Genomic DNA, 27553 nt, shown 5'->3' with positions numbered 1-27553 from the left:
GGACGCTCGTGCCCTGGCTGCAGCCCCGCTCATCCGGAGGACGGGGGGCCAGGGGGGAGAGAGAGGGAGAGGCAGGTTAAAAGGGAACAAGGTTGGATCAGCGGGGTTCCCACTCCTTCCCTGACCCCTCCGAAATAAGACAGAGGAGATTTCATCTCCCTGTTCCAAAGCAAAGAATTACTTTGGCAGGGGCCGCAGCGGCGGCTGGGCGCCCACTTGGAAGGGAAAGCGGCAGCGGCAGGAATATGCCCAAGGAACCCAAGAGCAAGACCTCCCCGCCAAGCCCGGCTAATTGTCATGCAGATTAATCCCCGGCCGGACAGAAAGGAGGCAAATCGAAGCCCTCCGCAACGCGGGACTGGGGACGCAGGGGAAGGCGGGCGGGGGGTGCTCAGCCCACCAGACCTGACACCAACCCCGGCGTTTTCTGAAGACACTCCCCCCCCCCTCTTCCCACCTCTCACATTTCCAACTCGCTTGGAAAAAATGAACTGAAAGCAAACAGCCAAGAGATGAAGTTACAGCCTGCGGTTAGACCCTGGGCGAGAGGAAGCCCCTTCCTCCCTGCGCCTCATCCCTGCACGCCAGGACCTGACACCCCAGCTAACCCTGCGCCCCCACAAACCCGTTTTTCAGCTGGGAGCCCCAAAACCAGCCACCTCCCCAGGCTTGGGTCCCCACAGGACAGTGGAGGGGTGCGCTCCCGCACCCTGACCCGGCCAACACCAAGTGCTGCAAGTTGTTGCTGCTGCACCCCCAGGGGTACGGGTGTGTGTGTGCCCCAAACCCCTCGGCTCCCCGCTTCACACGGCTGTCTCCAAAGCAAGGGAGAGGGGCAACCAGCCTCACCCAGTTTCCTGAGAACTTCCACAAAAATACAACCCATGCCTGCCCCGGAGAGCAGCAGCAGGAGCAGGGACCTCCTGGCCTCAGCCAGGTCCCTGGGAAGCCCCTTCCCCTGGCACCCAGCAGCTCCCCATGGTGTGCCAGGGCTTGCGCCTCCATCCCCAGAGATCCCACCGATGGTCCCTGTGCACCAACCCCGCTTGCAAGCAGGTCCCCGGGAGGGCTGGGGCTCAGGCTCACCCCCAGGGCGGGGGGAAGCAATGCTGTGGTTTGAAAGATTAAACCCAACATGAGGAACTGGGCAGGGAAGAAGGAGAAAACCCTGCAGATGGTTACCCACAGCCCAGCTGCGGGATGCCCTGCCCTGCACCAACAGGTCTCCCGGGTTTCGCCAGCCCCGCTGGTGGCAGCTGCCAGCCCCTTGGTCCCTGGGGAGCCGCGTCACCCCTCGCCGCGCCGCCGTGACTCACTGCCGGGGCCCTTTGATCTCCCGGCTCCCAGATGTGGCCAAACGAGTTCTGTCATTCTGGCTCAGCCTGGAAGTGCCATCTTCCCATGCAGCTGCAAATTGCCAGCCCTCAGCCCTCGTGTCATTACCGGGAACTCGCCCCACTGCAGCCCGCCTTCTAACTTAAGACCTTCTTAACCGCTCCATTATAACGAGGTGCATGCGTACAACCGGCCCAACAGCCGTCCACCACCGCCGAGCAACAACTGCCCCAGTAACCAGGTCACACAGTATTCCTCCCCTCTGAGTCAGCCCTATCATCGTCACGCTGCACTTGGCCGTACAGGACCTTCAGCCCCACACCAGGGGGTGGATGGCTCTGCTTTAGGTCTGGGAGAAAAAGCTAAAGATGAGTCACAAGACCTCAAAAGATCATTTTTCTTCCCCTTTTTCTCCTCCTGCGCGCAGACTTTGAGCAGTCACCGAAGCCTGGTGAGGAAGCTCCGCAAGGAAGCCTGAATCCAGGCTCCACATCAGGCCATGCTCCTAGATGTCACTCAGCGGGGAAGAAAACTGCCCCTTTTCTCCCCAAAACCTCTTCCTACTGCCGCCCACACTCCCTCTTCACTGAGAGGTCCCATTCAGGTGCAAAAGCCCCAGTTTTCCACGTATCTACAGGCTGTTGCAAAGAGAAAGACCTCCAAAAGGCTTCACCACTGGAAGAGGCTGGGACCCCCCGTGCTCTCCCCCCTTGTCTGCCCCTCCATTGCTCCCAGTTTACCCAGTTCAGGGCTGGTCAGCACAGCGGCAGCTGAGAGAGGGGCCGGGAGAGAGGCCAGCACAACACAAGAGTGTCAGGTTTAAGCCTCTCCTCCTGCCGAAAGAGATCTGGCTTGTACTTGCTTTTATTTTTAGGCCAGATACGCGTACGGTTGAACTTTAATAAAATGTACAACCTCCTACTGGGAACAGGCGCAGGAGAGGAACCAGAAAGCCTGCTGCTGCCTCGGGTGTCACGGTCGCTGCCAGACACGGAGATCTCGGGAACGGTGCTCCTCTCCGGCCCCTTCCCCAGAGATGTTCCCAGACCCTGCCCGGGCACACGGTCCCTGCTCCCAGCAGGAGCTTTAACAAGGCGCTAAGGAAACCTCGGGTTTTAAACCTAAAAATAAACCTGCCCTTGGGCCTAGGGAGGAGGAGGAGGAGGAGGAGAAGGGCAGAGCACCCAGCCTGCCACCCTGCTCCCCGGCCCAACACGCAGCAGTTTCCAATTGCCTGCAGACGGGGAGCGTTCCCAGTCCTCCCCCCCGCGACGAAAACCTCCGACTTGCCACCCACGCGCGTGGAAGAACGCCGACGGGATGCCGCAGGAGCGACCGAAGTCTCCCCCCAACCACTTCGCCCCCCCCCCCCGCAGCTTTGCTGCCAGATGCAACTCCCCAGAGCCTTGCCCCAAAATCCCGCTAGCTCCGGCATTCCCGGCCGCGGTCCTCGCCCCACTGCACGCTCTGTCACCGGGCTGGGGACCCGTCCCCGCGATGCCACCACGCCAAAAAGGGATGATGCTGCCAACCCGCTCATCGCAACGCACCCGCTGCACACACAGGGCCGCTGCTGGCAGCGGGGTCTGCCCCACACCGCCCCCCCGGCATCTCCCCGGCCGCACACCACGCAGAGCCGGGGGTGTTTCGGGGCGCTGAGAGGACGCACGCTGCCGGCAGATGTTTGCGGAGGGTTGCAGCCTGGGTGGCAGGCTCGCTTCGAACCCGCTCCCCAAGCACCCGAAGCGACCGGAGCTGCGGAAGCAAACAGATCAAACACCCACCTTGCACGCTTGCCGGCAGCGAAGGTTTCAGGGCATCCACCAGGAAAGGGGGTTTAATTACCGTGCCTTAAAAAACCCCCAAGTGAGCACCAGCACTGCTGCAGAACCGCCGCAGCCCTGCCCTGCAGCCCCCGGCACCCGGGCAGGACTCGCCCCCGCTCCACGCAAACCCCACGACCTGCCCTCGCTCGCCGGACCCCAAATAGCCTCCCCAGCCCCTCCGGGACCCTCAGCTCCCCCTTCCCTTTCTGACGCCCTCTCCCAAGCTCGCGAAAGGCCCCCCCGAAGGGCTCCAGCCTCCAACTGTCCTGCTTTACTCTGACGAGCTAAACGCGATCTAGTTTTGCTTTGCATTTAAGGTGCTTTGTCTTTTTTTTTTTTTGACTTATTAAGGAAAAAGTTCAAAACGTTTGCAGCGACTGCGACGCACTAATTTGGAACTTACTGCGGTGTCGACACTGCATTAAGTATTTCTGTCAACCGTGAGGACACACCATGTCTGTGTAAGAAATTACACCAGCAATTATAGCTAAAGAGGCATGTAAAATTTCAAAAAAAATTTTTAATGTATTCAGAAATGATAACTGACATTCTTATTAGGATTAATCTAATTTTAGTAGAGTCATTTATATCCTGCCTCTGGATAAAAAATGAATTTCAATTTTAAAACCTGGATAAAAACTGGCATTTTAAAAAACTACTTTTAGAAGTCACCCTTCATGATTAAGCGCGATGGTAATACGAGAAAGCTTCACAAAAAGCTTTGCCATTAAAGAAGATATTTGTTAAACAAAACTGAAACAGAGGTATTTATCAACCTGAGCGGCCTATTTCAGGCTAACTCCAGACCCGGCACGGTCGGGAGTTGCTTGCGGCTGCAGGTTAGCCGAGAGCAAAAGGGCTGTTGGAGATAACGGGGACGGGCCAGGCAGGCGCTCGGGGCCGGAGCAGGGTTTTGCCTCCGGACGCCTGGAGCACGGGACGTATCCTGCACCCGGGAGCAGGGAAAGGCCGTGCACCGGCGAGAGCAGCGCTCCGCACCCATAGCCCGGACAGCCCCCGTCGGACAGAGACGGGGAACAACCGCAAAGCACAGAAGCGGCTCAAGACTGGGGAAAAAAGTGGGGAGGGGGAACGTTGGGCTGGTTTAGCTTATCCAAAAAGAAAAGGAAAAAAAAATATGAAGGGATTTAACACCAAGGTTCTCGGCAAGGAGAAGCTACAGGGGGGCACTGAGGTCTCCTCTGGCACCGAGCAGGGCCGCGGGCACGCTGGGGCTGCTCGTGCAGGCGCAGCGGAGCGGGAGGGCAGCCCCGCACCGGCCCCGCCACCCAGGCGGAGCTCGGGCACAGGTTAGCTGCCTTGCAGAAGAATGTGCTGTGGGCTTCCTGCGCGGTGTCAGTACTGTTGTAACGCGATGGAAATTGAGCGATAAAGGTCCTGGCAGTCTCCATTTCCCAGAAGCGGACGCAAGGAGCCTCTCTGCTCCCTTTCCTGACCGACCCAAGGAGGACGCCTTTCCACAGCATACACTTCCCATTACGGACATCTTTAACATCAAAATCAGTCCAAAAAGCACGTGTCGTTCCTACAACCCAGCTACCCCAGGCGAGAAAGCGGCCGAGATGCTCCATGTCCCCCACGTCCACGTCCTCCACAGCAGCGGGGCTGCCACGGACGGGCCCACCGCCCCACGCACTGTGGTACCCCAACTAGGAGACGTTCAGCCGGCCCAGGGCGGGGAGGACAGGGCGGCAGGAGAGCATGCGGGGATGGGACAGGACTGGGGAGCCTGCTCCCGGCCAGGCATGGGAGCGGGGACACCCAGCACCGGCCAGGGCTGGACCCCACCCTCACCCCCATCCCCCCAGTTAGAAAGGCATTAAGTACATCATCGAGACGCAAAATGATTTAAGAATATATGGAAGGAGTCAAATGCCAAAGGGGCGGGGGGGTAAGTCCTGGGCTGATTATTTTATTTTCTACTGACAGTTTCAGCCACAATGGCCAATAAATCCCGATTACGGATTTTAAAAATGCTTCCTGCAGACACTTGGACCATCAAGGCAATTCTGGGCTCCCATAATTCCTGGTTTATGATGGTCATACGTGTCAACCCTTCACAGAGCCCAGCATTTCAATAAAGATGACCATAAACCTAGATTAGAGATTAAAGGACTGACTCAGAGGTTTGTCAGAGGAAGAAACAAGTTTCCCTGCAATTGCCTTGCCATTTTTACTGACTAACAGTTGGGTATTTTTTGATGGTTTTATACAAGCAGTAAATTTTCAGACTGCCGACAGCTCGGTGTGCAATGACAGCAACGCAAGGAAGGCGAACGCGGCAGTGGGGAGGCGCAGGGAGGACGCGAGCCCAGCCACGGGCTCAGCCGGCAATGCGCAGATGAGAAGTGACAGGTCTTCTCTTGGGCGACCCATCATCTGCGACGGCACAGGGATGTGCGGATGCCAGCGCCGACCGACCTTCCCCGTTCTCCCCTCCCAGCCCCCCGACCTGTCAGATTTCTCTCCGGGGAGCAGTGCTGTCCTCGTTTCTCCTCCCCTCACCTCGGCAGGGTCCGTGGCTGCCAAGCAGAAGCACGCAAGCACATGGGAAAGCGAGAGGAGGCCGGCCACCCTCCAAGGGCTCCCTACCTCTGGGTGGGACCAGGGACCCCGGGGCCAATGCGCACAGGGAGCATCCCTAGCCACCCCTCATCCCCAGCTTGTCAAAGCAGCAGCGACAACCACGACAGAGGCGCTTTTTAAACTACAAGCATCGTACGTTTATTGTGCTCTTGTTTCCTGGATGAATATGCTGCTTCCTTTTAGTGAGTGCCCTCTTAGGAGAGGGAAAAGGGAAAAATAAAAAAGCAGCAGCAGAAAGGAAGGAGAATGACTCACGGCGAGGCCACATCTCCACAAACACACGATGCCAAGGACAAGGGCTGGGATCAAAAGGACGAGAGCAGATCAAACGCAGGCCCTACCCCGCGGAGCTGCCGGGGGAGGAAGGTGGGATGCAGCCATGCCCTCCCGCCCGCCCATGGTTTGCCTGCTTGGGTTGCAAGAAGCCATTTCCCTTCCCCAATATTTCCCAAGCAAGCCTCTACTTTCGCCTTTTGAACAGGACTCTCCAGTTGTTTGATGTCATTAAGACATGCTCGCAGGGCTGGTGCCCGTGCCAGGACACGGGTAGCGATGGGGATGGGGAGGACTGGTAGGAACCATGGGTGCACCCAACACGAGATGAAAAAAACCACCCATTTCCCCAGCAAATGAAAGAGCTGAGCCCGGAGCTCAGCGCACCGAAGGAGGCCAGTGCCCTTTCTGACGGTGTCTCTCAAAGTCTATCAAAAAGTCCCATTTACATCAAAATGCCCTTCCAGACATGCTTCAATTTTACTTTTCCCCTTTCATCTCCTTCCACCCTCCCACCCCACCTCGCAGCCCTATTGTACTCGCAGCATCTCGCGCGGTGGAGAGGGCCGAGCGGGCTGCCAGAGTGAAAGGAACAGGAGAGAAAGAAAAAAAGCTTTAAACTAAGGGAGAAGCCGGAATCGCTCCTGGTCCCGCTCCAGCGGGAGCTGTGACCCCCATCTCCTCCCACCCGCTGCTTGGCGGCTGCCCCGGGGGGACGGCGCTGGCCGTGTCCCCACCACGGGGACAGGGACGCAGGCTGCCCCAGCCTCCGCTGCCGACCGGGCTTTCTGGTCAGTCCCTGGTAACCACAGATGGTTTTAATGAGCTTTAACAAAAGCCTCAGGCAAGGGTTGCAGAGTTCGCAGTCCTGCACCGCTCAGCACCGCCGCCGTCCCTGGCCAAGCAGCACCCTGCACAACCTGCTCCCAGCAAGGAGGCTACTGGTGGCACTGGCGGCACTGGCACAGCCTGGCAAAGCGCTTTGGGAACAGCCACGACTGCATATCCCAGCTGGCGACAAAGTGGATCGAGTTTAAGTCCCTCCCTCTCCAGATCGGCCCTAAAAAATGCCAGGGGAGCTGGACCATTTCCACCCTGTGCCAGGTTCTCCTCTGCCAAAGCCACATCCCACCTGCCCTCCTCGAACAATTAGGATTTAATGAGCCGCCTTCCTCTCCCAGCCCTGGTCCCAACAGCACCGCATCCTCGCTAACAAACTTTTGCAAGACCCTTGGAAGCAAAGGTCCTTTCCTCGGCTTGACTGATTGACATCCAAGCCCAAGAGTGGCATCCACTCCAGGTTATGACAAGGGCAAATGAGGTTTAATTCAAGTCTAACCCACTAAAGCCCAGCTCTAGCAGCGCACAATCGCCGGGCTCTGTCCACCTCCCCTGACACAGAGCTTTTCCAGTCCTCCCTTCCTATTGTCAGCGTCTATTTTTAACCCCAAGCATTATTTCTCCCTGAGTGACTTCAGACACACTCTGGGGACAAGGTGGAATTGCTGAGCCGGTACCAGGCAAAGGGACTCAACTCTCACCTACAGAAGCGCTACAGAAATCACAGGAGTACTAAATTTTCCTCCGTTCACATTTTCCTTTCTCCTTCCCATCAAGTTTTGTCTGGGGCTAAAAGCAGGGGAACCTGCAGGGAAATAAAATCCATGGCCGTCAGCGAGCAACACGACGGCAAGCCATTTTGCTCCCTTTTCTTCCCCAGCACCTTCATCATCAGCTAGGTTTACCTCTATTGCAGCTACCTTGGGAAAAAAACCCTGCATCAACAACCGTCGCCGGTGTAAATCAAGGTCAGAACTGTAACCTTAAAATAGGTCTTATGAGTCGAGGCTCTGATCTACCAGGCACGGGGAACCAGCTCGATAAATATGCAGAGAGGGGCGCACATCCCCGGCGCAAAAGGGAGGAGACGTTTTCCTCGCGGGGCCCTGGCCGGGCTGAGCGCGCCGGATGACAACGCTTCATTACCCCCTTTCAGCTGGTCCTCCCGGCGCTGCAGAGCAGTAATTAACAAGAAGGTCAGCAGCGAAGCCCTTCAAGAATTTCTACCTTCAGGGGAGTTTATCAAAACAACCCACCATTTGCCGCCTTCTAATTCATAAAGCACATAAACCCAACGCTGAACATTCAGAGATGTCCTGCTGCACGAGCAACATGTGCGCTGTGTTAGCCAGATGTTTACATTATTTGCCATTAAGAACCAATAAATAATCATAAATACTATTGCTAGCAACGATGCTTTCTGCAAGAAAGCCCAGATGCCAAAAACCTGCGGCGTTTATGGCACAAGCATCCCGAGGCGGCGTGAGCCACGGCGGGGCCAGGCGCAGCGGAGGCAGCCTCCTCCGGCACGGATCCGAGATCCAATTCCCGATTGCATCCCCAGTCCCGCAGCACTCGGCATGTCTCATAATGCCCCGTTTTCGGGGGGCTGGCGGAACTGGGAGGGCCCCAGCTGCAGCTCGCAAGCCGGCCTGCTCCCACGTCCACACAGAACTGCTCCGGCCGCCAGAAGATGCGGTGAAATCAAGAGCTGTCGCAGGTCGAGCTGTTTGAAACCGCTCGGGCCAGCCCTGGCTTTTGGGCCGACTCCCTGGTTTTGCTCGCCGGAGCTGGCAGGGTGCTGGAACACACACGGCCCCGGTGGCGAGGGGAGGCAGCATCTGGAAGCAATTATCCCACCACTCTTGTATCTGTCACCCGCTCTCCATCCTCGTGTAAGGAAACCATTTGTACTATCAACAAATATCTTTATCTTTAATAAGCTAGGAAAGGGAATCTCATCCCCCATCCCGACAAGAAGTAGGCAGCGGTGGCTTTCCCAACGGAGGGCGCGGGGCGGGCAAGGTCCCTCCCGCCAGGTCTCAGGCACATGGGGAGAACGGGGTGCACCAGGGATGGGTACCTTAAGGAGAAAGCGCCCTCGGATAAGAAAACCAAATGTTTGGTGCGATGCTGCAGCATGTTCATGCTTTCCTTGCAAGTTTGATGTCCCACAACCCTCCAACTGCGTGGCAGGCACGGATGAACTCCATGGATGGTCCAGGTGCCTCCATCCTCAACCCACACATCTCCACCCTCAGACCGCACACCTCCATCCTCAAAGAGGAAAAATAAGGAGGAAAGGGCCCCACCTGGGAGAGCAGGAACCAGGAGACTCCGCAGCCCTTCCCCACCCCTGACACCCCCTCCCCAGGCTGGGGACGGCAGCAAGAGTCCCTCTGCTATCCCTGCCACGGCCCCCGGGCACAACATGCAGCCTGCCCTCCAAAAGACTTAACAGCCAGCCAAGAAGGGATGCTAGGCGGGCACCAGTGCTCTCCTGGGTGGGCAGCACGACCAGCAAACCCCCAGCCGCCTTCCTAAGCCCACAGGCTCCACGCGCAGCAAAGGGAGGTGGTTTTAGGAGACTTTCGTGCCTCTCCTGGATGTTATGAAACCAGCCAAGGAGCATGAAACCGCCTGCCGTGGGTGGGAGCACCCAGGGCTATATGAAGAGCACTGTAGGATTCCTGCGTGGTATGGGAAAGCACGCCGCGCTCTCCCACCCTGCACACGCCCTTGCAGGGTATTTTTTTTTTTTGCTTGAGAGAGAGAGACCGGGTAAGCACAACCTGCACGGCCCCACATGAAGGGGGTAATTAGGGAAACAGCACCCATCGCTAACCACGCCAGGGCAAAGATCAAAAGCATCATCAAGTGTTAAACCTCCCTGGGATCGGGAAGGGACTCGCATGGGATCCCCTCACCGCGGCCACGTGGGATCATTACCAGAGCCGGTCCCTGGGAGGGTACTGGCTGCTCCCCGCGATTATCCTGGGATGCCACCCCCTCCCCAGCTCTTTTGGGAACAGAGTTTAATTCTGCAAAGGAAAATGAGGGGAATATGCCAAGACATGAAGCTGGATGGCTGGTCCGTGTACCATCATGTGCCATCTCGAGCCCGCTCAGCCACCCAACGCAGCAGGGGCTGTGCCCCTCTCCCCGCCCTTGCCACAGCTACAGGGACGGGGTGGCCCTGCAGAGCTTCCCCTGAGCCCCAGCACCCATCGCTTCCAGGGAGGGAATGCCGAGCTGGCACCCCACAGCATCCTCCATCCCCGCCAGAGAGCATTCCCGGAGCTCAGGCAAGGGAAAAAAGAAAGAAAATAGGAAAATGTTCTCCTACCGCAGCAACACCAACACGATGGACCCTCTCCCCTCTCCCTCCGCCGACCCCGGCCCAGCACCGCTGCCTCGCCGGGCTGCTGCTGCCCCAATTATTTCAGCGATTAAGTACAGCCGAGGCACCGCTAACATGGGTGCAGGGGAGGAAGGCACGCCACCGGAGAGCACACGCCAGCACGGATGCGCAGGCAGGCCCCGTCCTCGCAGAATTTACACCAAAGAAGAAAAATACAGATTTAAAACCGAACACAGCTGAAGGGGAAATTCCAGCCGCCTCCAGACCTTCACACCTCCGAGTGCCTTCCTGAAACCCCAACGTGGCCGGGCCCCCACGGGCAGTGGGGACTATGGGGCACCATGGCTCTGCCCACACAGAGGGAAGGGGGCTCTGCACTCTCCGACAGCACTGGGATGGTCCTTCCTCACCTCCTGGGGAAGCATCTCCTCCTCCTCCTACTGGGAAGGAAGCTGGGAACAATGGGATGCACCAGTGCCAGCTCCGGAGGGGATGCTCACGGACCACCCGCCCAGCTGCCCAGGGACAAGGGACACGCTGGAGGGGACACAGCCGGGTGCAGGGTGGGCAGGCAGCGAGCCAGAGTGCAGGCAGCTGCCGAGACCCCATCTCTGGGTTGGTGCAAGGGGCAGCACCCCGTCCTGCCAACGCAGGGAGGGGGACACGCTGGAGCTCAGCACAGCGGGGGCTGCGTGGAGCCCCCCCCGCCTCGCCCCCGCAGGAGAGGGGCTGCTCGCTGATGCATCAGCCAGACCTTCCCCTAAAAAAGAAAAATAATTTTTTTTTTTTTTACATTTTCTTCTTCTAAAACAATCAACTAATTGGCCGAGCCCCAGCTCTGTGCTGGGAGTGGATCCCAGGTTCGCTCTTGCGTGAAGCGTTTATTAAAGACATCAGAGGAGAAGAGGAGGGCAAGGCAGAGCCCGGCAGGCCGGGGGAGCGGGGCGGTGCCCACAACCAGGTGGAAATTTCCCATCGCACCCAGAGGGAGGAAGCCCAAAAATTAATCCCGGCCGTCCCCCGCGGCGCACCTCTGCCCCGGGCAGGGCCTGAGTCAGCCGGGGCGAGCGCCACGGCCCCCGCGCCCTGGGGAGCGCACGGGGCCGCGAGCACGTGCGAGGGAAGGGGGTCCGCTCCCCCGAGGGACGCAGCCCCCAGTCCCCACGCTGCCCCCTCCTCTCTCCTCCCTTTAATCCCCAGCCCCAAAGCAGAGAGCCCTTTTAGGGGAAAGTGTAACGCAATACCTGGAAAATTTCTCCCACCCGCTCTCTGCTGCCGGCTGCCAAATTTAAAACATATTTGCTGCTCGGCCTTGAAGAAACGTAACCTGCTGCTTAATTCCAACACATTTATTCTTTGGGGGGAGCACGAAAAAATTCACACTGCCGCTGGTGGCTCCTCTCCTTACGCCCCACAGCCCTCAGGGGTAGGAGCTGCCAAAAAGCTGCCTGGGAGCCGTCCACCACCAACACAAGCACCGAAACGCTGGGGAAGGGCAGGAACCTCGCTCTGCCCATCCTGCCCTGCCTGTGGCACTGGCGCAGGAAAGGCAAGAAGGTTTTGGCTGGTGAGAAGGTGCCCTTGAGCCCCGAGCATCAGCTGGGGGTGCCGCCGGCCCAAAAGCCCTCGAGATGTGCAAGGTCAAGGGCAACGCGATGCTCCAGAGCGAGGGAAGGGGCAGCGACCACCACCCACCCGCAGGGAGAGGACCCCTCCTCAGAGACAGGGCCACCCCATCGTCCCCTCACCTTGGGGAGCCCCCAGGGGGGCAAGGTGGGTCCTCACGCAGCCCCCATCCCTCACCCCAGCACCTGGGCTCCTCAGCCGGAGGAATTTTCTGGCGGGGCTGGGTTTGGGAGGGGAGGCTGGAGCAGTGGAAAGGGGCCACGGGAGCACGGGGCTGGGGGCTGGGGGAGGGCACAATGTGTTTAGCAGACTGAGCGATCCGACAGGGCCCATTAAAGGAAACAATTTGTAATACAATAATTATGTCGTTTCTCTGGACTCTTTCCTAAGCCTCTCTTTAAACAGTTAGAGGCTTGACGTGCCTCTATAAAGCAGACATGATCTGTAGGGCTGAGGATGCTGAAGTGCCCACATGTGCCAAGAAGAGGCAGGCAGGGGCGGCCGCAGGGCCGGCGCCTGCCCGCAGGGACCGGAGCTCATCCCCGCTGGCTCGCAGCCCTCAAGGGATGCAGGGGGAATCACCAGGAACACACCGGGCAAGGGGAGCTGATGCTCCCCAACCCACGGGGGGAGATGGTAGCGTACCCCCAGAGCATCACCGAACGAGGGGTCCTCTCCGGGCGCGCTGCTGGGTCTGGAGCCACATTTGCTCGAGCTCACGGTGGGGGCTGCATCCTGGCAGCGGGGCCGGGACCCGCAGCTCCCCCGGCTCACGCTGGCTCCGCTTTTATGCTCTGAAGTTCTCGGCCGCACATCTGAAGAAAGCGGCGGTAGCGAACAACAGAGCGAGAGCGCGCGAGAGCGAGCAACACAAATCCCTGGGATAATGAGCCCGGAGGAGGGAGACGGTGGGCTCTGTCTGAGGAGGGAGCCATGCTTTTATTGGAGAGGCCTAAAAGGGCTATAAATCCTCAGATTCAAAGGCGAACTCGAGCTCTTTCAAGTCTGAGGAAGGCCTGGGATGTGTCAGCCGGGAGGACTAACCACGCCGCGTCCCCTGCTGAAGTGGCCTCTTCAGCAAAGCCGCGCTGCAGCCCGGGATATTACACCCAGATCCTTTCCATATGCTGCCCGCCCGGCTGCAGGCAGGGTACGCCGGCATCCCTGCAGCATGCGGGGAGACCGCCCAGACCCCCCACCCAGGCGAAAACCAGCTACGCCTTGCTGGGGGGGGGGGGGGAAACACCTTTGCACCCATTCCCCCTTCCCAACGCACACCGACAATTTGCCCTCCAAAACTCCGGTGGGAGCCGGGGGGGGCACGGACCTCCCCCTCGCGTTCGGCTGCAATACTACAGCGAGCCCAGACAAAGAACGCCGGAGCCCAGCACCATCACATCCCCGAGCGTCCCTGCATCCCCCAGCATCGCTGCGCGCCGCCGCCAGACCCGAGGCTGCCGTCCCCGCCTGCAAACCCACACACCAGACTGCGCTCACACATTTCAGAAACCCATTAAAACATTAAAAGAAATCGGTAGCAATGAGAAGACGGTGTCGGGTCTCAGCCTTGCCACTAATGCATGTGCAGCCGCAGACGTTTCCCAGCCTTAATGAGAAGCAAAACACGCAAACGCTCCGTGATCAATATTAATGGTGTAAGGGTATTTATAGCTGATAAGCCGTGAAAACGCACTTTGTTTTCTCTGAAGTACCTACTCAGAAGCCGCTGGATGCCAAAAGTCAGGCTGGGCAGATGGTCCCTAAGGCTGGGCTCATGCTGCAAGCCAGGGAGCCGCCAGCCGCTGCCTGCTGCAAGGAAAGGGACTGCCGGGAAATGGGACGCTCCTGTCCCATCACCATACGTGAGGCAGGCTTGGGTGCCACCGAAACCAGCCGGGACCCCCCCCTCCCAGGCAGGGCACTCACCCCAGGCCTTCGCAGGGGAGGAGGACCCGGCCACCGCAGCGAGGAAGGCACTTCTGAAACTCCAGCCTGACAGTGCAGGGACCAAGAGCTCGTGGAGCGTCCCCTGGGCATCCCGGCCCCAGCACCGCCGTGTGGGCACCAGCAAGAGCCAACCCACGCCAATCCAGGTTATCACCGAGCCTCTCCCCACGCCTAACCCTGCCGTGGCCGGGCCAGCAGACACGGTACACGTGGATATACGCGCAACCACAGCATCACGGAGGGACAGAGCCCTTGGAAAACACTGAGGGAAGTTGGATGCTAACAAGCCCCCCCCTTGCTCCAGCTCTCCGTGCAGCCCCCACAGCAGCCCTGCTGGCAAAGCCCAGTCCCACGGCCTTGGAAAGGGGGAGCAGCCCACCTGGGAAGGGCTGGCTGCGGGTAGGAAAAGGTTATTCCAGAGCAGCCAAGCCAGGGTTATAAATAGCTGGCATTTTTCAAGCGCAGCTGCTCGGCCGGGGCAGCACTGCCACGCCGGCACCTGAGCTGGGTCAGAGCCCGCCCGGAGGCGCCGGCAGGGAGAGCTCACCGAGAAGCCACCGCTCGCTGAAACACAGCGTGTGACCCCCCAGACCTGTCCCCCATTCCCTGGCCCTCCACAGGGAGCCGGGTGCTGGAGGCCCCCCCAAACCCCTCCTTCCCTCCAGGCATCACCCACGGCCTCTGTGGGGCTTGGCTCCAGCCCCCCGGGAAGGACCCTGCTCCTGAAAGCACAGAGGTCATGCAAACCCCACCCCGTGCACAAACCCAGCCTAACCAAGCAAGACGTTTAGTCCTGGCTTGTCCGACTTGTCTGGGACGGAGCCTGGGCAGGCTGGCAGAGCAGGGAGTGTCGGGATCCCGAGGCTCCAGCACAGCCACGAGCAGAGCACGGGTGCTCCAACCGGAGACGACGCGCAAGGGAGGAGAAAAACCTCCCCGAAGGATGCCCCTCCAACCACCCCTCCTGCTCACTGGAGAAGGCTTCTCTGCCATGCCACCTGCCCCAGAGCGAGGGAGAAAAGCCTCAGGAAGCAGCAGAAAGGACCCCGGTTCTTTTTCGAGGCGAGCGCAACAAAAGCCCCGCAGCACCGCCGCCACATTCCTGCCCAGATGTGACGCCGAGATAGCGCCGAGCCCAGAGTCCTCCTCCTGCTCTCCCGATACAAGCAATCATTAATTAGACACAGAATGGATTTCAGCTTTGTTTCTCCCCACCCTGTTTCAGCTGCCAGACTCCAAGTAGCATGTGCTACTGATCTGTACAAGATGTTTTCCCACCGGAGCCCAGTGCTCCTCGGGCAGACGGCCTTCCCAGCAGCACTGCCACCGCTCCGCCGATTACGGGGTGCCCTGCCAGCAGCGCCGGGGAGCCACGGGGAAGCTGCGGGGCAGGTGGGACCCAGACACCCTGCGTGGAAAGAAGGGGCCACCCCTACTTTGCAGCCCTCAGTTTCCAGGGGACAACCCAAACACCTCCTGACACGTGTCCTGCAAAGGGGCTGCATGTGCATCGCGGCTCTTTGCAATCCCCACGACCCCTACAAACACGTGCAGGGCTCGGGGGGACCCCTGCCCACCCAGCCCCGGCGAGGGCACGTCCCACGCAGCCTGTTTGGGACCGGCGCCCAAGGTGGAAAGCAGAAGCGATGAAGTCGCTCAGGTGCGGCGGCGGGAAGCAGCCCCCCGCCAGCTCCCTCCCAGCCCTCGGCCGTCAGAAACAGCGCAAACCCCCGTCCCGTCCCCGCGGCCACACGGCTCCGAGGAGCCGCAGCAGCTGTTTTGCTCTGGAGAAAGCTACGGCTCCTTTTACAATCAATCAGCCACCCCATCACGGCTCTTTTTTTCTTTTAAAGGAAGCAGTTAAATCCATTTTATAGAATCCAGTGGTATTTACCCAGCTACTGCAATAGCCACAGCCCTGCCTTCCCTCCCTGTTTTTTTTTTTTTTTTTTAATTTAAGTTAATGAAGTCACTCCCAAATGAGACGCAAGGAGCCCTGGGTGCTCCTTTCCCCCAGGCACAGCAAGAAGGGTAACCTCGCTGCTGCAAGGTGGGCCAGACACAGGGGTTTCTGCCTTGGGGGGAGCAAGAACAAGAGCCCTCCACGCTGGGGGGGGACACCCAACAGCCCGGCACCCATCGAAGCGGTCCCATCCCACCCCCCCAGCACCAGAGCGCGCAGCACCCTCCCAGCACGCTTGGAAAGGGCAACTCCATTCCACAGGGAAACTCCAACCGGGATGGAGACCCTCCAGGCTCGCTTAATCCGAACCAGCCTTCCGAGATTAAGCAAAGCCCCGGGGAGGCAGAGGTGTGCGTGGGGGCCATCGATCGCTCCCCTACCCCCGGGGAGCCCCCACCTCCCGGCACTGCACACTTCCCGGGAGGAGGGAGTCTCCATAGGCTCCCCGAGCCAAACGCAGCTTTTAATTAAAAGTAAGCAGCGTGTTTTCACTATTTCCCAACTCCTTATACTGCAAAAGCGCCTCATGCGCCCACTGGCACAGTAATTAAATTACATCTGCTCCGACAAGTGTGAGCCCACCGATGCAGAGCTCCAGGCCAGCCATTCCCCTCGGAAACGGCCTTCCCACAAGCACTTTGTCCCTCCTAAAAGGCATTAAAAAAAGGAAAAGATACACCAGGCTTCAAACTCAGCACTTACAAAATTCAATAGGACACCATAACGTCATTAAAGACAGAATAAAAATACCACAAAGGATTAGACTTTTGTCTGGTTTGGGCTTTTTTTCCCCTCCTCCATGCTTACTTTTCTCTTTTTTTTTTCCCTCCTCCAAAATGCATTTGTCTTGTTTTCCGCAAGTTGCTGGGTTGCTCCACAGAGCGGGCGAGCAGAGCCGAGTAAAACTTATATAAGGGAAAGACAGAAAAGCAGAGCCGAAACGACCCGCGCGGATGATGTGTCCCATTTCCCCCCACCTCCTTATTAAAATACTTTCTGGAGCGGCAAATTCCAGTCCGAAATGAATTTTCCAAACCATATTTTATTAGGAATGCTTCCTTTTAACGGTCGGCACAGGAGCCCACCAGGGTCAATATTTCTCCAAAATTACAGCCAAGGGAGTTTAGAAAGGATTTAGCCAGAATTTCTCCTGCAACTCCCGGCTGCCCAACAAGAGCACGCTCCCACCACCCCCCCCCGCCAAGCAGCAAAAGGGCCGATTAAATCCCAAAAGCACCTTTCACCCCCCTCGGACGGGACAGAATAAAATTAAAGCCACACTGGCTCCCCAAGACCCCTTCCAAGGGGCTCCGCAGACACCCCGGGGAAAGCTCGCTCCGAGGGGATCCAAGTTAGTCTGAGCTCGTCCCAAGCACAGGTTTGTGACAGTTATCACCTTTTACCTGGCGAAAGCATTGCTCGGCCTATTTTTCCCCCCTAAAAGACACAGATTATTCACAATGGGGGGACAGCGATGATTTCCCTCCTGGCTTTTGGACGCACACCAAGGCGCGGAAGGGAAGCGTTTCCCCAGCACAGCATACAGTGCTGCAGCTTAAGCTAGTCTTAACTTGCCTAGGAAATCATTCCTTCTATCAGATGCGTTATCGACATCCCTCTGATAAGCACCACGAGATCCACAACCTGCCGCTGATGTCCCAGCCAAATTACAAGCCCACACTCTGCAAGCGCGGCCCCGAGCTGCCCAGGGGAGGAAAGGGCAGAAAAATATTTTCGTGATTTACAGCGAGACCACCAAGGCCAGCCGGCCCCAACGCCCAACGCTTTCTCCTCCTATCTGTTGGAAAATTCCACTTAGCAATGTTATTTTTAAAGGCTTTAGCTCTCTTTACTCTAAAAGCAAGAGTTAAAGCTCAGCGGAGCAGGGCGGAGGGCTGGCACAGACACGGCATCGCCCACAGAGTGCCAGAGGAAGGGGATGGAAAGCCCAAAGTACAGTGCCGAGCATGGCACGAGGGGATTTTAATGTGTCTATCCAAGGGAGTAAGCCCAGTCTAACAAAGAGCACAGCTTTTCCTCAAACTGGAACAGGACTTTGTACCGCAGGCGGTGCCCCACACTGGCTTGCTCAGCCACACTCGCGGGCAGGAGCGGCTGTGAAGAGGCTCTGCCCGATGCCACGCAACTCGCACAACTCGGAGGTGGGAGTGTTAAGGCGTAAAAGAAAGCGAGGGACCCCAAAAACGTACCCCCAAAGACGAGGGCCCGGGGTCAGGCCACGTGGGCACAGGCTGATGGGGCAAGAGTGGGACCGCGAAACCCAACCATCGCTCCTGCGATCCCACCCCGGCGCCCGTCCCACTCCAGCTGAGCCCTTTCTGGGTGGGAATGCTGCCATTTCAGGTGCTTCCCACTGTCTTTCCCCATCCCGGCGAGGTGGGCGCTCCATCCGCAGGGTCTCAGGGCCAGGGAAGCACCCACGGCGTCCCCACACGGGATGTCACGGAGACGGAAAGCTGCGCCCAAGGCGGACAACCACCCAGCTCCAAACTGGGGGGAGAAGCAAGAAACGCCTCCAAGTACCCCCGGGATGCCCCGGCGGGGAGGGATGCCTCCGAGCCCACCGCACCCGGGGCGGCGGGGCCGGCGTGGGCAGAGCCGCCTGGCAGATGGTGGGGGGACAGTGGAAGACCCCCCGTGACGTGTCACCCCCAGCTTCCAGCTGCATCCCCGCCGCCTCCGCCCAACTCCCCCGGCCTCCGCAATTTAATTAAATCCAAGGCTACCAAAGCGGGCTGGGGCGACATGGCGTCCCCCAGCAACGCCACCAAACCAAAGCCATTTCCACCTCCAGCCACCCCTTTTTTTTTTGTTGTTTTTTTTTTTCAACTGAAAAGGGATATTTTTTCCACCACCGATTTGCCTCCCCATCGCCAACACCGCCGACTCGCCAATCCCGGGATGGATTCCCGAGGGTCAAGGCTCTTTCTCTTCTCTATCCAAGGCAAGGGATGCAGCTCCGAAGGAAGGAGAGGGGAAAAAAACCACACCAAGCAGGAGGATTCGCTTAGGGGAGCCTCGGCCCGGCGCCTCCGACGTGCGCGCACACGCGCGTGCCAGCAAAGTTGCTTTTTCTTCTCCCCCTTCCCACCCCCCCTCCAAAAAAAAAAAATCAGTGTTTGGTTGGAATGTAAGCGTCCAAGCAGGAAGGTGCCCAAATTGCTCCAGTTCTCTCCAACCCTCAAAAATTCTGGTTTTTTTTCTGGTTGGTTTTTTTTTTTAGGGAAACGGGGGAAAATCAGGTTAAACCCAGCATTTTTTGGGGTTTTAAACCGAGAAGGAGCTAAGCTAGGCTAAGCTCAACAAACACTTTGTGATCTACACGATAAAACCCAGCAAGAGGCTCCCAAAACCGCCCTGCAACCACCATCCCCAGGCCAGCAGCGACGGCGGCTGAGCACCCTCCGCTCTTCCTCCTCCTCCTCCTCGCCCTTCATCCCGGCGCGCTGGAACAGCCCCTTCTCATTGTTCCCGCACCCCAGCCGGGGCAGACACGTACACATCTATACCGCACACATATAGAACGTATAGGACGTACAGCCGGAGCGGGGCTGTGGGGCAGCACCGCCGGCTTTGTTCACACCCGGACCGGGGTGGGGGGAGGGGGATGTCCCACCGCCGGCCGACCCCCACCCCGCCTCGCAGCCCCCCCCACCTTCCTCCGCGGCCTGCTTTTAGAGGAGAAAAAGCCAAAAAAATTTAAAGACAAAAAAAAAAAAAGGTAATAAATCCCATTGTAGTGTCGGCGTGGTGAAGGGGAGCGGCGATCCGGGCCGGTGGGGCCCCCCCCGGCGCACTCCGGGGGGCGGCGGAGCCTCCCCGAATCCCCCGGGGTGGGGGGGGGTGGGGGGGGGTAGGAAATTGAAGGTGAAAAAAATGGAAAAAAAATTTAAAAGGATAAATAAATCAGGAAAATAAAAGGTATTTTGAAAAATCAAAAATATGTTTAAAGATAAGAAAATGTTTAAAAGCCGAAAGGAGTCTTAAAAACGGGGGAAAAATTTTAAAAGCGTATTTTTGAAGAGCAAAATAGGTGAAGAGGCGCAGCAGCCCGGCGCGCCCGGGAGAAGCGAGGCGAGGTCCGTACTCCAGCCGGGGGTCGCTCCTCTCCGTCCGTCGACCGCAGCCTCCAGCCGCTCTTCGCTGCTTTTTGTTTCTCTCAAAAATCTTGCGGGTTTGGTTAATTATATTTTTTTTTTTCCCCGGGGTTAGGTGGTTTTTTTTTTGCCGCGGGGTGAGGGGGGGGTGCCGGGGCGCGTCGTCCCCCCCCTCCCCCCCCCCTTCCCCGCGCCCCCTCCGCCGCACGTACTTGGGGTTACCGGAGCTCCACGAAACCGGTTCCAGGCTCTTGGCGAGCGGCGCGGCCAAACGGCACAAGGCGAGGAGGACGCCCAGCAACCACCGCCCGCCGCGGGGCCGCGCCATCGTCCCTCGGCGGCGGGACGGGCCGGGCGTCAGGCGCCCATACCGCTCCCCCGCCGCCGCCCCGCTCCGCGCTCCCCGTCCCGCCGCCGTTCCCTCCCGGACAGCGGCGCCGCCCGCCGCGACCAGCGCTCTACTCCTCGGTGCAGGCAACGGAACGGGCAGCCCGAAGAGCGGGTGGCCAATGGCTGAGCGGAGCGGGGGGGGGGCCTTGAGGTGCGGGACACGCCCACTTTCCCTTCTTAAAGGGCGCGCGTACCTTTTCTTCCCCACCGCGCCCCCCCACCCCCCCACCCCCCACCCCGATTTATCCCCCTCCTCCAAGCGGTGACCGGGCGAGACGGGGGGCCGGGGGTGGGGACGAGCCGTCGGGGCGCTGGGACCCCGGTGCCCCGACGGCGCGTCCCCACCCCCGGGCCCGTGTGTGTGTGTGTGTGTGTGTGTGTCCCGCCGTTCAGCCGCGGTCCAACAGCGCCCCCTAGCGGACGCGGGTGGCACCGCCGCTGCCGGGCCCCGGAGCGATCGGCACCGGGGGGGGGGGGGGGGGGCGGGACGGCTCCAGTTCAGGCTGATTTACCCTGAAATAAGAAATAAATTCACCGGTTTTCGGGGTTTTTTTGAGTTTTTTTGAAAGTTTTTGGAAGTTTTTTGAAGGTTGTTGGGGTTTTTTTTGAGGTTTTTGGGAAGGTTTTTGGAGGCTTATGGAGGGTTTTTGAGTTTTGGGGTGGTTTTTGGAGGTTTGGGAGAGGTTTGGGGGGGTTTGGGGGGAAAAAAAAAAAAGCTAGCTCCAGAATCAGCTTGCTTCCTTTTAAGAAAATTTTCTAAAAACCTCTGGAGTCATTTCACTTTCTTTTACAAAAATAGTAAAAGAAAACCCCAGGAATTAGTTCAGTTTCTATTAATAAAATTAAGAAAAAAACCAACCCTGCAGAGTCAGTTTGTTTTTTATCAAGAAAATAAAAAAAATAGTAAAAAAAACCCCAACCTCGAGTCAGTTTGCTTTATATCACCAAAAAAAAAAAATCACTTTAATTTGCACCAAGAAAATTTAAAACTGAACAAATCTGGAGTCACTTCACTTTCTATTACAAAAACAAACACGAAAGCTCCAGAGTCAGTTCTCTTTGTATTCAGAAAATGTAAATTAAAGCTCGACGCAGCCCGCTTTCCTTTGCAAACATTTTTAGAAACCCTTCGGAGACAGTTCAATTTCTATTAAGAAAATCAAAGCAGGCCTTTAGAGTCGGTTTGCTTCTATTTATGAACATTTTAAAAAGAAAAAAGACGCCACGCCGGAGTCAGTTCGATTTTTATCAAGAAAATTAAAAAAAAAAAAAACTCAAGTCGGTTTACCTTCTCTATCAAAAATTGAAAGCAAGTTGACTTTCAACTAAGAAAGTTTCCGATGCCCCCGTTTCGCAGCGCCCCGAGACACGCTCGTCTCCGTTACTTTTTTCATTTCTCCATTTCCTCGCTTCTCCCCCCGCACCGGCCGCCGCAGAGCCCTGCTGGCGCAGCACCAATTTTGTCCATTTTCTGTGTTTTTAGCTAAAACCGCAGTGGGGCGGAGGCAGGTGGCAGGGGCTCGCGTGCTCCGACGACACCTCGATTCAACAGCGGTGACGATTCTCGGGGAAGGAGGAGGGAAAAAGAAGAAAAAAAGAGATTATTTTCATTTTTTTGGAGGGAGGATCGGGAGGGCGACCTGCCGCGGCCTGGGGCTGAGCGACGGGGCGGCGGTGCCTGCCCTGCCCGCCCGACTCTGCTCTCCCTGCCCCAGCATCTCTGCCCATGACATCACGACCGGTTGCCATGGCGATGCCGGCTCTCCCGACACAGGCTCAGGTGGGGATCCAGGAGCCCGGGAATCCTCCAGAAGGAGGATGCTGTGCCCGAAGCGCCCCGGCGGGCGGAGGGAGAAGGACGCAGGATCGCTTCGGGATCGCTTTGGGATGGGACCCGCTCGCCTCAAACCAGTGGGGACCAGTTCGGTGCTGGCGCATCCCAGGGCCGTGGGAACGGGCGTGGCCGCGGGTCGGCAGCGTCACCGACCAGCAGCCGAAGGTCTCCCCGGTGCCACAGCACTGTGGGTGCCATCGGCACGGCCGCGCCTGGCACGCCGGGATGGCTCTGTGCCGGCTGAGCACCCACGGCCGCGGCCGCAGCCCGCACAGCGATGCCTCGGCGGGCGCCAAACCTGGCACCCGTAAGGTGGGCAAGGCACCGCAGCGCGGGGAGGGGTCTGCCCTCATGGCAGTGTGCGCCTCGGAGAGGTGGGCGCTGAGCTGGGAGAACAGAAAACCCCTTCCCAGTGCTGCTCCTACGGCAGGGAACACCCGCCCAACAAAGACGCTCCAGGTTGAAATCCTGCTTTTCCCAGCCAGCCACGGTGAAAAAATCAGTGGTGCCGAACCAGGGCAATTCCGCAGGTGGTTCTGGGTGAAAAAAACCCAATCGGTTAATTGGAAAATGGTTCCTAGCCTCAGCTGCACGGAGAAAGCCCGCATGGAACAAGTGTGCACGGAGCGAGCATGCATGGAGAGCATGCACAGAGCAAGCATACATGGAGAAAGCACACACGGAGGGAGCGTGCAGGGAGCGAGCGTGCACGGAGAGCACGCACGGCTCGGGCGCACCTGCTAGCAACACTGGCTAAAGCTCAGGGGCCGCCTCCGCAGGGGGAGATCAGAGAGCTCCCGCCGCGCCGGCCCCAGCCCTCCCACCTGTCCGGAGGATTCGCATGCCATGCATCATGGGAAGCAACACTTATATGATCCCATGCCAAGGGCACGTATGCGCACGCAGGCGTGGGGGGCAAATATAACTGCGCATGCAGCGCAGCCCCAGCCCAGCTGCACGAGGCGTGCTTCTCGGCCACCCGAAACCCCGGGGGAGCAGACCGAGGCGCAGGCGCAGCGCGATTGCGGCTCTGGATGCAGAAGAGGCGACGCGGGCCTTGGCCAGTGCTGCCTGCTCCAGCAGGGACAGGCGGCTCTGGCTGCCTTTGATGTCCTGAGCAGGGACAGCTGCCCGATGTATTAAATGACTCCGTGTGTCACGAGTTGCAAGGGACTCAGCTCCCGCCCAGGCTCCCTCCCAGCTCCTGGGAGGGTAACGCTGCCCCGGGCTCGCTTTTGAGTGGGGGGGCCTCCAGCCCAGCCGGCGGGCCTGGCCAAACATCGCACCATCCCCTGCCCACACCACTGGTACACGTGTACTCGGGTCTCTTGGCTTCCAGCTTCCCCCTCATCTGCCTCCCTTGAAACTGAATTTAAACTGAGAATGCAACTTCTGGGGTAAATGCCCCAGATTTCCCACCTGCTTCTTTGCTATTCCTGAAATGCTTCGTTCTAAAGGGACAAGGCAAGAAAGAAGTTATTGTACCCCCTTTGGGTAGTGTCACCCCAATCTCCGCGGCTCTCCGGCAGCTCACTGTCACCCCCCCTCCTCTCGACAGCCGTGGCTTGCGGTTTCTTACCATGCACAATCACAACCTCATCAAGTGATGATCTGCATCCCAAAATGTATTCCACAGCCACTTCATATTTAAATTACCTGAGAAATTTTACAGCAAAAGAGTAAAGGGATAAAACAGAGCAAAAGAAAATTTAGGCTGAACACCAGGAAAAACTGCTTAGTGCTGAAATCTGTTCGGCTGTGGGATGGTTCCCTCAGGGAAGCATTTGAGTTATTTAAAACTCACCTAAATAAAAATTTCAGTGGGGAATAAACTTTGCTCGTCCCAAAGGCATGGGCACCGTGGGACCTGGGAGATATTTTTTCCCCCCTAACTATTTTCTGGGATGAAACGGATGAGATCTCACCGGGCTGAACTCAGCGCAGCACGTGTATCCCAAACGGCTTTGCAGAGCGGCGCAGCCCCTCTCCCCAAGCAGAGCCTTTCCAGGGAGGCAGCCCCGCGCAGATTTGGGCCAAAATCCATGATTCATCCAACCCTTTTTAAAAAAAAAAAACAAAAACCAAACCACAGGGATTTTTGAAACGCCAGGACATCGGGTGCGTGGAGATGTCTGACAAGCCTTGTACCTATTAAATAGCAAACAGCCAGGCAAAACGGGTGCCAGAAAGCCAGCGTTGCGCTGCTAAATCAGAGGATCAAGTTCAGAAATGAAGGTGATGTCAAGGATTTGCCTTCGCCGTGATTTATACCACCATTCTCGCTCTCCGACTCCTGGAAACTTGCACCTTCTGCAGATGTGCTGGCTGATTAAAATGATGCAACATGTTCGCTAGCTGTGTAATGTGAGTTAAATTAAAAAGCCCATATTCTAACTGAAAATCTGCTACAGCTGCCTGCAGCCCTGCCATCGCCTCCGGCGCTTCCCACCTGCCCTGGGGTGCTGGGGAGGAGCGGGGGGAGAGGCAAGGGGGGACCTGGGGGCACCTGAACCGTCGGGGGCAAGGACCGAGCTGGGAAATGCAGCAGCACAAGGCGATTGGGTTCCAGAAGGCACATTTTATGGGGCTGAGAAGTCTACTGCATAATGGTCCAGGGAAGGAAGTATTAAAATCTTTAACCAGTTTTCAGAGACGCGATAATTAAGGTGTTGTAAGATACAATTGCCTGGAAAAAAACCAAAGCCAAGGAATAAGATTTTTATCACTTCAGAAGTGGCCACTCATGGATTTGAGGTTTAAAAAAAAAAAAAACAAAGAGAAGAAAAAAAAAATCCCTGCAGGAAAAAGAAAATGTAAAAGGCAACTGAGCAAGGGTCCGGCCGGGGGCTGCGGGGACGGAGAGTGGCGGAAAGCGGGAGCTCGGTGTGCAGCCACGGGTGCTGGGAAGTCAGGGAACCTGATTCAGGAAAGCTCTTAGCATTGTCCCGAGTCCAGCCATTCACCGCTTTAATCAGGCACTTTAATGGAACTTGAGCACAGGCTTAACGCTTAAGCATCTTCAATGGAGTTGCTCTCTTTCATCAGGACCTCTGGGGAGGAAAGAATATTGGCTTAAATTAATGAGGCCTCAGAAATGGGTGAGAGAGACTGAACTCCCCGCTTTGCTCTGCCTTCTGCAGGGAGCGAGCGGCGGCAGCGAAGGCGGCGGCTGCCGGTGCCGCACGTCCCTCGTGCTCCTCCCGAGGGCAAATCGTTTCCCCATGTCACCATGTCGGGAGCAAAACCGTTTCTCCAGCTGTGCCCGGGGCGAGGGGGAGAGCAGGGGAGCTGAGCTGGTGGGCTGCCGAGGGGGAGAGGGCAGCGGCGCCGAAAACTGCATCCCTGGCGGGCGGCTGGCGTTGCCTGAAAACATGAAGGGAGATGAGCTGGGGGGAGAAAGGCCCCGAGCACCCAGAGGTTACCGAAAGCCAAGCTATGCACGCTAAAAGTCCTCGCCAGAAGTAGAACGCCTTGCTCTTCTACAGAGTAATGGCAATGGGTGAGAAGCCATAGGGAGCTATTTTTAGCTCTTTGAACAATATTGTAGAAAACATAACGAAAACGACTCAAATTGGCTGGAGCTGCACGGTAATATATCCCAACAGCAGTATGGTTGGGAATATATATTCATATATAAGGTAGCAATCTACCCTCCTGCGCAGAGCTTGATGGAGGAGGCAGGAGGTGGAGTTGGGAGTATCTAACGGGGCATTGCAGAGGTCATTCGTTAACATCCTCCTTAATGACCTGGCAGAACGCGTAAACAGCATGTTAATGACCTGGCGGAGAAGATAAGCAGCTTGTCGATGAAATTCCCGTGGATGCCCCGATGTGCGGGGCTCCGTGTGCTTCCACAGTCAGAGGAACATGAAAGGGGCCTAAAGGGCTAGAAATACGCAGAAGAAACTTAATGATTTTGTTAGGGAGAATAAAAAAATCTAATCAGAACTATCTGGGGCGAGCGATTAAAAAAACTTGCCGGAGAGAGGCAGCCAGCAGCTCAGCAACGGCTGCTGGGGACGGCAGCGGCGGCAGGTCGGGTTTAATATGCAGCTATGCCGGAGCTCTTCTCATCTACCTCTCCCAGGGAAAACATAAAGTGCATTTTCAGGTCACTGATCCACCGAAAGAAGGAAAAGCCCCAAAAAGGAGCAGAAGCTGCAGGAATGGTATGTAAGCTGAGATTTTAAAACACATGGATCTGTTTTCTTTGGACCGGTAGCGGCTAGGGGAAGTCACAACTGCATGCAAATATCCCACAAGGTTTTAACACCAAAGGAAAAATGATTGAGGGTGGCAGAAGAACAGAAGGCGACCTCAGGCTGTATCCTACCCAAGGGGAAACTGCCGGGAGCCTGGAGGCCGTGCTTCGCACCATGCCGGTGTCATGCTGGGGCACGCGGCTGCCGGCCGACGAGCCCGGGGCATCGCACCTTGGCTGCTCCCAGGGCTGCTCTCCCGCTTGCCGCAGCCTCCGCCCCTTGGCTGGGGCAGCAAATAAAAGCATTTCTGTCCCCAGGGTCAGACCTGCCATCCCCAGGGTCAGAGCCTGTGTCTCAGCATGGAAGTGGGTTTCTGCTAACTGGCTGGGAGAGGCTGGGGGACCGCTGGGCATAGGCACGTAGTCATGATGCTGCTGCAGGAGGGACCTGGAGGGAGATGGGCTGTATGGGCTGAACGCTTCTCCCAGCTCCCAGCTCGTGGGCAGCCCCCCAGGACAGGGTCCCCGCAGAAATCCCAGCACGTACCTACCCGCGCAAGTGCCCCAAACCCGTCGGTGATCTCACGTGAATGAGCTAAGAGCTGGCTGGGTCCTGCCAGGATTTACATGGGAGGCTCCAGAGAGTCTGTGTGTACTCACAACCCTCCTGCCGAGAGCCACAGCTCTCCCCGAGGGGAGGAGGAGCGGGGCTCCCTTTCCTGCTTCCCCACCCTGCCCTGCCAGCTCCGGCTCGCTGGCAGCCGTCCTGCGACGGGCAGCCCACGCTGCCTCCCCGTGCGGCTGCGCAACCCCGCCAGCACCGTCTCTGCTGCCCCAGGCCAGCAAGCTCCAGCACCCCACACCCCTGCATCCCTGCACCCCTGCATCCCAACATCCCTGCACCCCTGCATCCTTGCATTGCCTGCGTCCCTGCACCCCTGCATCCCAACATCCCTGCACCCCAACATCCCTGCATCTCTGCACGCCTGTATCCCCACATACCAGCACCCCTGCATCCCCAGCACCCCTGCGTTCCCATACTCCTGCACCCCTGCACCCCACATCCCATCCCCACCCACCCCGGGCCTCGAGAGGGGACCCCAGTTTCCCACAAGGCACCAAGGCCATAAAATCCTCCCATTTAGGCAGATCGTGGTGTCGCGCCGCCTGCTCGGACCATCGCTCCATGCCCTGCCGCAGGTTTTGCCGATGCGATGCTGGCTCCTGGCGCG

The 27553-nt window shown here is 57.8% G+C and overlaps 1 protein-coding gene across 1 annotated transcript in view; it reads right to left on the bottom strand.

The window, feature by feature from the left end:
* Positions 1-20384, bottom strand: part of EFNB1 (ephrin B1) — a 51677-nt gene extending 31293 nt beyond the window's left edge. Inside the window, exon 1 of the mRNA XM_075106495.1 lies at positions 20109-20384. Within this exon, the coding sequence (XP_074962596.1) occupies positions 20109-20224 (116 nt within the window). The 5' untranslated portion in view covers positions 20225-20384. The remainder of the gene's footprint in view (positions 1-20108) is intronic.
* Positions 20385-27553: the final 7169 nt, after the last annotated feature.

This window comes from Phalacrocorax aristotelis, chromosome 11 (genome assembly GCF_949628215.1).
Source record: "Phalacrocorax aristotelis chromosome 11, bGulAri2.1, whole genome shotgun sequence".
NCBI classification, from domain to species: domain Eukaryota; kingdom Metazoa; phylum Chordata; class Aves; order Suliformes; family Phalacrocoracidae; genus Phalacrocorax; species Phalacrocorax aristotelis.
Note: the sequence above shows the minus strand (reverse complement) of the source record. Positions and strands in the feature narration are given on the sequence as shown.